General features: G+C 44.7%; 1 protein-coding gene across 3 annotated transcripts; it reads right to left on the minus strand.

Annotated features, from left to right (window-relative positions):
• Window positions 1–4,801: 4,801 nt before the first annotated feature.
• LOC123409545 (pentatricopeptide repeat-containing protein At2g22410, mitochondrial-like) lies at window positions 4,802–8,328 on the minus strand. Of its 3 annotated transcripts, none has more exons than XM_045102414.1 (4): window positions 6,258–8,328; window positions 5,936–6,086; window positions 5,365–5,493; window positions 4,802–5,125 (listed from the first exon to the last, which is right to left on the minus strand). In XM_045102414.1, exon 1 carries the CDS (start codon window positions 8,266–8,268, stop codon window positions 6,364–6,366), a length of 1,905 nt encoding a protein of 634 aa, XP_044958349.1. In that variant the 5' UTR covers window positions 8,269–8,328; the 3' UTR covers window positions 4,802–5,125; window positions 5,365–5,493; window positions 5,936–6,086; window positions 6,258–6,363. The 3 variants fall into 3 exon arrangements, with proteins under 3 accessions (XP_044958349.1, XP_044958348.1, XP_044958350.1); XM_045102413.1 differs by having other exon boundaries at window positions 5,881–6,086; XM_045102415.1 differs by having other exon boundaries at window positions 5,881–6,092.
• Between the last annotated feature and the right edge of the window lie 3,007 nt (window positions 8,329–11,335).

Raw genomic sequence — 11,335 nt, forward strand, 5'->3', positions numbered from 1 at the left:
TCATTCTAATTTGGAATCCCCTTGGGTATTAGCTAACTAGTATTGGGACTAAGCATCAAGTGAAACCAACATGGCGCACAGCACCTCACAACTTGGCCACCTAGCTCTGTGCAGTCTAATCATCTGATGATAACGACCGAAACAGACAGAGGTGACACTCTTTTTTTTTTTTTGCAGGGTGACAGGGGTGACACTCTACAAAACCAGAGAATAGCAAAGAAAATTGCAACCAACAGCATGCTACAGAGCAGGCCCGCTGTATTTAGATTTCGGAGCCACATGGTTGTAGATTATCTCACTAGTACGTAATACTGATCTTCAGGTAACAGGATAAATAACACTGGTCTCTTCAGTACACTAAAATGTACTGTACTCAAGGTAGATGAAAGTTGAAACATACTTGTATGCTAATGGTAGTTGAAAACTTGAAATGTGCCCTATCTCAAGAAAATGCATACCTACAAACATGTCAGCATATAGCGACTTAAACCGTGCGTTCAGCAACGAACAAAAGGGTCGTCGATGGTAAGGTCCAGTGCTTTCTGCAAGTTCCCAGCAACGTCCACTTCAGGCGATACCAGCAACACATTAGAGGCCCATGCTCGAAACTGAGGACACCCGGATCTGTCAATCATCTCATTCACCTCGACAGATGAGGTAAAAATTTCGTCGAGCGGCACAAGCAGCAAAGACTAAAGCTCATGCGCATCCCTGGCGATGAACTTGAGGAATCCAAACTCCTTTTGATTCTCTCAGAACTTGTGGAAAACCATCCTCTTGAAGCGTGATGTCCGGCATTTAACTGCACTGACCTCCTCCCAGAAGGCCAGAACTTGGCATGGTGCTCCCAAGTGGGTTGATAGGCAATTGATGGTCGAGCATGTAGGCCAGACTGCATATTCATACCAGTGTGGTGAACAGCCCAGTTACATATATAGATCATGCTGCTATACTGTACTATAACATTGCGAAATGACTGACTGACTAATGGAATTGGGCGATATGTACCTCAATGTGCAGCGTTGAGATGTTGGGGAAGCATCTGAGGAAGCTGGCTAGTATCTTGACCTCGCTGAAGACACGGAAATTCACTTTCAAGGCCAATATCCTGACGCCTTGGAACCACGGCGCATCTGCTCGTCATTGTGTCAGGCTGAAATGGGGCGCACCACAAAAAGATATACTCCCTCTGTACCTAAATAATTGTTGTTGGAAAGAACTAATCCAGTTCTCTCCAACTACAATTATGTAGGTACAGAGGGAGTATATCACACTCGTTAAATGTTCGATAATCATCGAGAAAATCATGATGGATGGATCAATGTGTACTGAATAATTTCATAGGTTGAGAGGTACCTCGATAACATTGTCACCGATCTGCAGCTTGTAAATTCTTGGCTCTAGGCAGTGGCGGAGCTAACATTTGAGAACAGGGTGGTCCGCCGGAAAAATAATTCTTTTGATAAGAAATATGGCATATGAACATTCTATTTAATTACCAATTTCACAGAGAAATAGATCAATATGTTCTTACAAACATACTAAAATTTTCAATTAAGTCTAGGTTTTGCATAAAGCCTATATAGTACATGCTTCAACAATTCTGCAATAAGAATTACTTTCTATTAATAATAAAGCTATTTTGGTGCAGAAATGATGTGCTAAATAATTAGTTTCCATTGATGTGCTCGGTTCATCTACTTGATAGCATAGCACAACAACAACAAAACTAACCCTAAATCAGAAATTGGGGAAATCAGATTTTGGGTATTTGACTCCTTAAATGGGGTTAACTTGCTGAGTTGCTCCGCCGGACTAGGGCACTTAGGCACTGGGCGTTTGCTGCCGGCTTTGCGGGGGCGTCAGGCGGCCGTGGGAGAGGAGCAGCCGCGCAGGCAGGGGCGAGGGCGCACCTTGCTCGCTGGGGCGGGATCCGGCCAGCGGCCGGCAAGGGCAGCGAGCCGGCGATGGCTCTGTGAGGGCAACACTTCGTCGGGACGAAGCGGCTAGAGGGCTGGTTCTGCTCGATGCATTCCCCTCGCTGGCTGGCTCGATGTGGACGTGGGCTACGTTTGTCGTGGGCCGACAGTTAAGACCTTTTTTTCCCTCTGATCCAGTTAGAAATGTATAGGTATATTAACTGATCCAGCCCACCCTGTAGCTCCGCCCCTGGCTCGAGGTACCCGAACACTCGCAAGTTGAATGCACACGCAATCTTGATCCTCACACAATCACCTCCAGTAATAAGGACATGTACAATGATTGATAAGATGATTTTATCTTAAGTCTTGCATATAATTTAGTGATGATAAAAAAATGTCTTACAATGGGTCACCTTTTAACCTTATCTTTAATAACTAGCTATTCCTAAAATCATGGTGAGACATATTGTGTTAAGAGAAGACAAACTTTTTAGCCCTTGGCTCATTGGCTGCGAGGAGGCACGGCCAGTCGGCGAGCTCACGGTCGAGGAAGGCGGCCCTTCAGTCGGTGAGGAGGACGACGCGGAAGGATCCCGGGTGGTCGGAGAGGACTCGGACAACAGAGGAGGCGTGCGTGGGCTCGGGGAGGTGGATGTTGTCCAGGATGAGAGGGGTGGAGCGCCATAGGTGGCGCCCGCGGGAGGCGAGAGCGGTGGTGCGGGCGGCCTGTGTGACTAGGAGACGAGACATGATGTGATGGAGGAGGTCTTCATGGAGGGCGTCGATGCGGTCCTTGATACGTCTCCAACGTATCTATAATTTTTGATGGTTCCATTCTATTATCTTGTCAACTTGGGATGTTTTGTATGCATTTTATATCTTTTTTGGGACTAACCTATTAACTCAGTGCGAAGTGCCAGTTCCTGTTTTTTCCGTGTTTTTCACCTCATGCACAAGATCCAGCAGGGGCGCGGCGGCTAGCTGATGTGAGATGGAGGGGATTGGCTCGGTGGGGAAATTGAGAGAGGAGGAGACCAAGTGAATTTTCTTCCATCTCCTGTGCCATTTGTTCTTCTGCCTCTTGTTGCATCATGTGGAGATTAGGAACTAGCTTACATTTATGTCCATGAACCCATTTGTCTCCACGTCTCCAACATTCTCCCGGTTTCCTAACTCTTTGGTAACTCTCATTAGACTTTGGTAGAGTTGTTGTTGCAGTAGCCACTGAAGTAGTAGCTATTTGTTTGCCTACATTGCTGCTTGTATTAGGCCTGTTATAAAAATTGGAGTAAGGAACAGTGTTCTTCTTGACCCAAGATGACACAGGAGGATGACAAGGTTCAACATCCCTAGCTAACCAATATGCATCAGTGAGTGTTTGTGGTCTTAAGGGCCTGACTTGAAATTTAATTCCATCTCTTAGCCCATTCACAAAACACCTCACAAACCAAAGTTCATTTAACTCAGGATTTTCCTCCTGGATGTCAGCCATTAAATCTTCAAACAATTTAGTATATTCAGCAACAGTGCTACTTCCTTGCTTGGCAAAGTTAAATTTCTCTGTGAGATCATAAGATCCTTGTTCAGAAAATCTTTTGACTAGTTCAGTCCAAACTGTTTCCAGCTCAACTGTTTCTTCAGAATACCAGACCTTCTGAGCCAAGTATCAGCATCACCCACAATGTAGAGCTGAGCAAGTGAAACCTTATATTCCTCTGGAGCTGCAGACATCTGAAAATACTTGTTACATTGTCTGATCCATCCAACAGGATCTGTTCCATCAAATTTAGGAAATTCCATTTTTGGTCCTTTGGTTAATGATTTCATGAACTGAGCTTGCATATCCTGTTCATAATTTCTGTAATAACCCTGCCACATGTTTCTGTCTTTGTTACCTTGATAGAATCTATTGAAAACAGGTGTTTGACCTCCATCTCTTGCAGTGACAGGAGTACCCATAGGACTAGCATTCTCATTTCTCTGCTGATTATCATAACCAGGAGGAAAAGACTGTCTCTGAACTTTCAATGGAGGTAAGTTATGTGCCTGGATATCTTCAAACTGTTTTGCTTGTTGTTTCTCTAGTTCCAATTGCTTCCTCAACAACTCATTTCTGGTTTGTTGCTCTTGCAAATTCTCCTGATGTAAGGTAGGGGATTTCACTGCCTGACTAGAACTAGCTGGCTGCATATTACCCACAACTGTGCCTCCAGATGGAACAATATTTTGCAACACCAAACTGATGCTTGATAATTGTTTACTCAGATCTAGCACTGCCTTCTCTATGCTACCCACATGTACAGAGATATCACCTTGCTTAGCATCAATGGAGTGCATGTCAGCCTGAAGTTTTGACACATCTGCTCGCAGCACCGAATTGTCTTTTTGTAGGGTGCCAAACTCCTCTTTCAGAGCCAGCAGATCTTGCACATCAGCTTCATCAATAGTGCCTTTACGCCCCATCTCCTTGATCTCAGTCCTGGTGAGGAATTTCACCACGGCTCAACCGCAACCCTTCCAGAAAACTAAGATCCTTCCGCCGCCACGATCCACGCCTCCTGAAGCATACAAATCAGTGCAAGGACATGGAATTTTACGGATCAAACAGTGTGTTCGATCAACCATTCCTGCTCGACTGATTTATGCCCGAATGAAAAACACCGCCACCAATCGCCACCAGAAATCTGCCGAAGATGAACACCGCCGCCTACACCGCCATACTAAGCCGATCTTCCTCTAATAGGGTGGGAAAAGGGTGGGAATCACGGATCAGGAGGGAAATCTATCACTCTATCATCTTGTGGCCGAGAACCGACAGCTCTGAGTACCAATTTGTCAGGACCGAAGGTAGGAGATAGTGTTCTTGCGCAAGGAGAAAGGGGAAAAAGTATCGCCTCGATCTGAATTGTATTACTGTAAGAGGAATATGTTGCTCAAAGGCAAGACAAGAGGAATCAATATCCAGCTAAGCCACAACCCGGCATGCTTTATATGCGAGGGTTTAACCCACAGTAACTCTCAGGTGATTTACCGACAACGGCTACAGTTAAAACGGCAACGGACAGTAAACAGTCCCATCCAACGGCTGGTACGAACCGGTACAGGAGAGATATGATATCAGCCGTTGGATAACTGACGAAACTGCAAGTGTTAACTGAAGATGGTCCTCACACAAGCCCATCATCCCCAGGAAGTAATTCATTCTGTAAACATGGCAGTTAACGCTTGTGAGTTCACGCAGCATCTTAGTGTATATGTTTGACAAGTGAACAATCACATTGTTAGACTTCAGGAGATTAAGCAACAAACAGTAAAATCAGGAATAGGAAATTGGCTTCACAAGTGGATTATACTACTGAGTACTGACTGCTCACTGCAGTGACTTGGGACCATAAACACAATTGATCCTATCATGTAAAAAAACATGATTCAAATACTTTACCTATAGTAACATGCTGGTGGTGCACTTTCTTCGGTTAGCACTTCCGGTAGCAGGTCCTTATTACCAGCAAGGACCCTTGAGAAGTAGCTGGATCCTGGATAGTTGGAAACTCAAACATGCGCACCAGTTCTGGTTGGGTAAAGTTTTTGCACTTTGTTAGCTATTTTTAAAAGAGTATTATGAATTAAGGGCTAATATGAAGATTTTCCAATTGGGTAAAAAACAACCATAAAGAGCCTAATTGAATATATCAGGTGCAGGGTGCCTAGCCTGCCTAGTATATCTATCCCGTCAAAAAGATCAGTGATCCCAATTTCCAGCTAATCAATCGAACATTTATTTCCAGCGAAAAATACAAACACCACTTTCTTTGGTGAATTCATATGTGACGGCTAACTTTCTGTCATGATCATGGCACAGCAAACTGCTGGTCAGGTAAAAATACAAGAAAAATGCTGTACGTAGATGGTAGACAGTTCAATCCCCAGTAAAGCTAAGAACAATTTGGTTCCTTACAGGTGATTAGCACTCAGGATGCTCTCCGGTGGTCCTTCCGGTTCGATGAACTTACTGTTTATGAGCTTTCGTATCTCTCGATATTGGTGAGACATCACAGCCAAGGCAGAGAATCCTGACTGCTGTCGATATAATGCCACTGACCTAACTGTCTGTACAGTCAGTTGAGTTGGTTGCCGCAGTGAACCGTGATATCTGCAGGAAGCCTGAAACTGAACCAATTAGCAGGAAAAACGCAGGTTTACGTCAAAGGAAGCTTGAGTTTCCAGTATTCAAATGTGAACAAATTGAATGACTGAAATTGTATTATTCAATGTTCAAATTCAAATGAACCTATGCATACTTCCACTATTTCAGGGATGTTTCTTTACACCTACCTTCAGGTTTCCTCAGACAGGCTACTTGATATGAATATATCCTTTTGCAGCCCATGCTCTGCATCAGGCTCAGATTGGCTATTGGTGAACTCCTAAATAGCTTACTTCACTCTTCAATGATGAGTTCTACAGGCTGCACAGCCAGGACATGCAGAGAGACTAAATGATACGCCAACTGATCAACTGCCGCGTATATCTGACTTGAGCTTTCATGTCTGATGTCTTCCACTCCAAATTCATGTATGCTGTTATTTATTTCAATTGAACTAACACCCATATCCTTTTTTGTTCCCCGATCTCTCATTAGCTTCCGGAGCCTTTTCATGTCCTCCCACTGGCGAGTTTCATACAACAAATTAGAAATTAGGACAAACAAGCCTCCATTGATTCCCTCCAGCTCAAGCAGTTGTTTGATAGCTAGCTTGCCGATCTCTACATGGCCATGGATCCTGCAGGCTCCAATTAAAGCACCCCAAACCACAACGTCAGGCTTCATTGGCATATCTTTTATTAGATCAACAGCTTTTGCAAGATGGCCATGCCGACCAAGCAGATCAACCATGCAAGCATAGTGCTCAACTTCAGGCTTAACATTATAAATATGTCTCATGGCTTTGAAGTAGTACTGTCCATCTTCTAGTAGACCACCATGACTGCATGCAGAAAGAAGACCGACAAATGTGATCTCATCAGGGGAGAAGGCATCAGATACCATAGCTCTGAAGAACATGACTGCCTCTTGTGCACGGCCATGCATGGCTAGTGCTCCAATAATCACATTCCAAGAGATAGTGTTTTTATTGGGCATCTCAGTGAACAGGCTTATGGATGTGTCTACCTGACCACATCTTGCATACATATCAATAAGTGAATTAAGTACAGTGACACCAGGATCACTAAAGCTGTCCTGAATATAGCAGTGTATCATCCTTCCAGAGGCCAAATCACCATTTTGTCCATGGACAGAGAGGACACCAGCCAAGGTAACCTCATCTGGAGTGAGACCTAGAGATTTCATACGGTTATAAAGACCCAAGGTTTCAGGGAATCGGCCACCTTGAACATAGCAAGAGATCATGGCATTCCAGGAGATTATGTTCCTCTCCGGCATCTGCTCAAACCAATCTCTTGCAGCATCAACCGAGCCATGTTTTGCCAGGGCACAAAGCATGGAAGTCCATGAAACGACATTCTTTATGGGCATCACGTCAAAGCATCTATGAGCCATCCACAGATCCCCGCATTTGCCGTACATGTCTACCAGTGCATTGCCAAGAATCAGATCTACCCGGGATCCACTAGCCAACATATGACAATGCACGAGCCGACCAACCTCAAGATTTCCCTCTTTCGAGCAAACGAGAAGCAGGCTGACGAACGTGAACACATCGGCCAACACTCCTTGGCGCCTCATCTCTCGAAACAAGGCGCACGCCTCGCTGGTCTCCCCGGCCTGTGCACATCCTCCAATCATCGTGTTCCACGACACGACATTCCTGTGCGGCGCCATCTCAGCAAAGAGCCGCCGTGAGTCCCGCAGCGACCCGGCCGACGCAGATGAGTGCAGAAGCGCGTTCCCCACGAACACCTGCCGCACATACCCCAGCTTGATAGCCACTCCATGGGTGGCAAGCGCGTGCTCTGCGGCCCGCGCCCTGGAACACGCCTTGAGCACAAAAGGCAGCGTGAACTCGTTCGGCAGGATGCCGCGCCGGAGGACGTCGCGGTGCAGGCAGAGCGCCTCCTGGGGGCAGCCGCTGTTGGAGTACGCCCTGATAAGGCTGTTGTACGCGAACCTGTCCGGGTCGGGAACTCTGTCGAACATGCGGCGGGCGTGGCAGAGTGCGACGTCTCCGGCGCGACCGGACAGCGCGCAGTAGGAGGCGACAAGCTGGGGGACGACGGAGGCCACGGCGGATGGGCCGTGGGCGAGGAGGTGGGCGTGGAGCTGGTCGAGGTGCCGGATGGAGCGGCACTGTTGCAGGAGCTCAAGGACATGGCAGGGGTTCATCAACAGCGCCGCCCGAGAGGGACGATTTGATGCAGGCTTTCTGGGTCCAAATCTCAGCCGTTTGATTAGTTAGAAATTGGCCCGCCCAGTTCTCAAACCACTCCACAGCCCTCGAAAGAATCCGCAGTTTCCAGGGCCCAGACTAGTTCGGGCCCAAAAGGAAATGGGCAATGCTCTGCGCCGGCGCCGAATCGTTTGGTCGATCGCGCGTACGGGTCGTCCGATCTGCCAGCTGTATGCGGGCCGTGTCGTTAGATCTTCATGCAGCAATTTTTCTTCGATGCAACAAATTTCGTCCACGATGTAGCAATTTCGTTAACGGTTGCAAAAAAAAAAATTATAGCCAAAAAAATATCTGCGTGATCGTAGCAAAAAAATAAAGCTGATGGTACGTGGTAGCAAAAATCAAACGCCGGTTGTAGCAAATATCTACGAGAACGTGTATGTAACTTGTTTAGTGAACGGTTGCAGCAAAAAATGATGCCGATTATAGCAAAAAATAACACGGTTGTAGCAAAAGTCAAAACGCCGGTTGTAGCAAAATCCAACAAACTCAATTGCAACCAAACGTATATGTAACTTTTTTACTGGACAAATATAACAAATAAAAAACGCTTGTAACAAATATGAACGCTGGTTGCAACAAATTTAAACGAAAAAAAGTTACATTCCAAGTCAGCTGTGTGCGCGGGTCGCGTGCGGCCGGCCGAACGATTCGGCCGGCGCACCGGCCACAAACGTTTACCAAAGGAAATGCAGGTTCTCACTCGCTGAAGGTGCTGTTGATGAACCCCAGTCTGCAAGCATCTGTATTCTTTAATCTTGCATAAAGAAATGTATTCCTTAATCTTTCCCGCCTATCGCTTCTAATCTATATGATGATGCTTCAATTCAAGATAAACTTTACACAAAAAAGATGCACATTAACATTCTGATATTTATTCTCATGATCAGTTTCTAGTTTTGTTGACCGTTAATCTTCAATTATGTGTGTATGTTTAGAGTTCTTTCAGGCGAATTCGTCAAAATTGCCGCACATTTCTTTAAGAAGTAGTTTCATCTCTCCCGTTCACACAACTTTTGTCGTGTAAGTTTTATGTTTCGACTGTCACATACAAATAGATATGCGTCTCTTAATGTAGTGCGGGTGTTCATGTATCTGAACTTATTTTCTTTAACCTCTCTCATATACCCTTTGTCAATCCAATGCTTCCGCGAGAGGTCTACATGAAAAAATCCGGCTCGACAACGTGATTCCATCCCAGCAATTGATTCCAAGTTCCTGTAACTCTTCAATTTCATGTTCAACTTTGGATTTTTTTAGATGAATTTCATCAAATTCATCGCATATGGTCGCTCGTTTGAAATTTTGACCCCTAACTTCATCTTGTTGTTTCACACAACTCATGTTGTATGTTTTTATTTCTTTTTTTAATATTAAAGGGAAGATTGTTTCTTCACTTTTTTCGTCCATCAAGCCTTTTTCGTATGTCGCATTTCCTTTTCTGTACATCTTTGGTTGGCCGAGAAACCAACTCGGCTGGACATGCTTTGGGTCTTGGCCCGTCATATTTTTTATAGACCGTAGGTAAGAAATAAGTGCATAAAAAAATTATCGCTTTTTTAACTTATGCTCCAAATAAACCGACTGCAATTACATAATACATGTTGCGTTGGGCTTTTGTTAGGCACGAAAGAAACACCAACTCAATAAGTCGGCTTTTCCCGTTTTTATTAAATAATACTACTGCGTCTCCTTAAAACCAGAACCATCAGTTTGTATAAGTCTTGAAGGATGAGGATGATGATGCAAAAAGAAAAGAATGAGTCCGGCTAAAGAAAGGAAGAAATAGGTTGCCTTATATGGGCTAATTAAGTGACAAGCAATTAAATGGAGAGTATGAAAGATTACATTGATAAATGAAAAGAAACTCACTCACACATCAGACCGGTAACAATGTCTTTTGTTACAACGCACAAACACTTGTGCTAGTCCACCGTGATAAAGAAAGTTGTGTGATGGTGTGAGATAAGTTCATCATGTGGACAAGAGTTGAGAGTAACCATCACTGGTAGGCATAGTTGCTGGGACTAGCCCGCAGGGCCTAGGTAAACAAGGCCATGCTGAGGTAAAATAGGCAGAAAACTAACATCTGCATTTAGTTTGGTTGCATGCATGCCGTCTAGGCTGCATGAGGTGTCATTTTGGGCATGTTGTTTGGTTTCCCGCTTGTGCACGCACAAACACACAACCTGCTGTTTGGTGGCATGCACCGCCTGTTGTCTGGTAATATCTTCAGCGCGGTGGTGATGTTACCAACACACAACGACCTCAGAAAGAACGCACATAACATAACTAACACACAAATATTACGCCACACATAACAGATCAGTTAAAAATATCAGTTCGATACTAGAGTAAAGCAGCTGGAGCATGTCACGGTTTTCTTAGGGGTTAATGACAAAGGCTTCGTCATGCTTCCCGCACCTGGTCACCACTTCAATGTCGTCATCATTGAACACGATGACCTTCACCATGTCGGTAATGAGTAGCTTGAAGGTCACCATGAAGCCTATCTTGATCTGGTGGGCAACGACGAAGGTGGCCCAACCTTGATCGAGGGTGACCCTGTCGTTCATGAGGCGGATAGTTACCCTCCAGGAGCAGCCGGTGTTGGTATTCAGCTTGAACTCCATCGACATAGATGGGAAGTGCTTCGTGAAGTCTAGCGGCATAGGTATGGCCTCTAGGTGGGGGGCCATGATCACCGTGCAGAAGTTGATTGGCCCTTTGTGACATCCACGAATTATGCTACAGTAACCCCTTGTAACTAAACTACAATAACATAGGGATTAAGCTAATCCATTTTGCTAATTAAGTTATGATCATTGTTGGAATCAAACCCTGATTCAAATTCCTTTGTAATTCAAATTCATTTCAAAGGTGGATTTAGAAGTTTTCCAAACTTTAAATTAAAAATCATGAATGGGTGAATGGGTTGCAAATAATTCAATGGTATTTATAAAATTTTAACCAACATTTCTGTGAGTATTAAAGACCTTAAAA

The sequence above is a fragment of the Hordeum vulgare genome, chromosome 7H, assembly GCF_904849725.1.
Source record: "Hordeum vulgare subsp. vulgare chromosome 7H, MorexV3_pseudomolecules_assembly, whole genome shotgun sequence".
Lineage (NCBI taxonomy): Eukaryota > Viridiplantae > Streptophyta > Magnoliopsida > Poales > Poaceae > Hordeum > Hordeum vulgare.

Bases quoted from the DNA above. Each gene is read 5' to 3' on its own strand.
- LOC123409545 (XM_045102414.1), bottom strand. From the start codon at position 8,268: ATGAACCCCTGCCATGTCCTTGAGCTCCTGCAACAGTGCCGCTCCATC.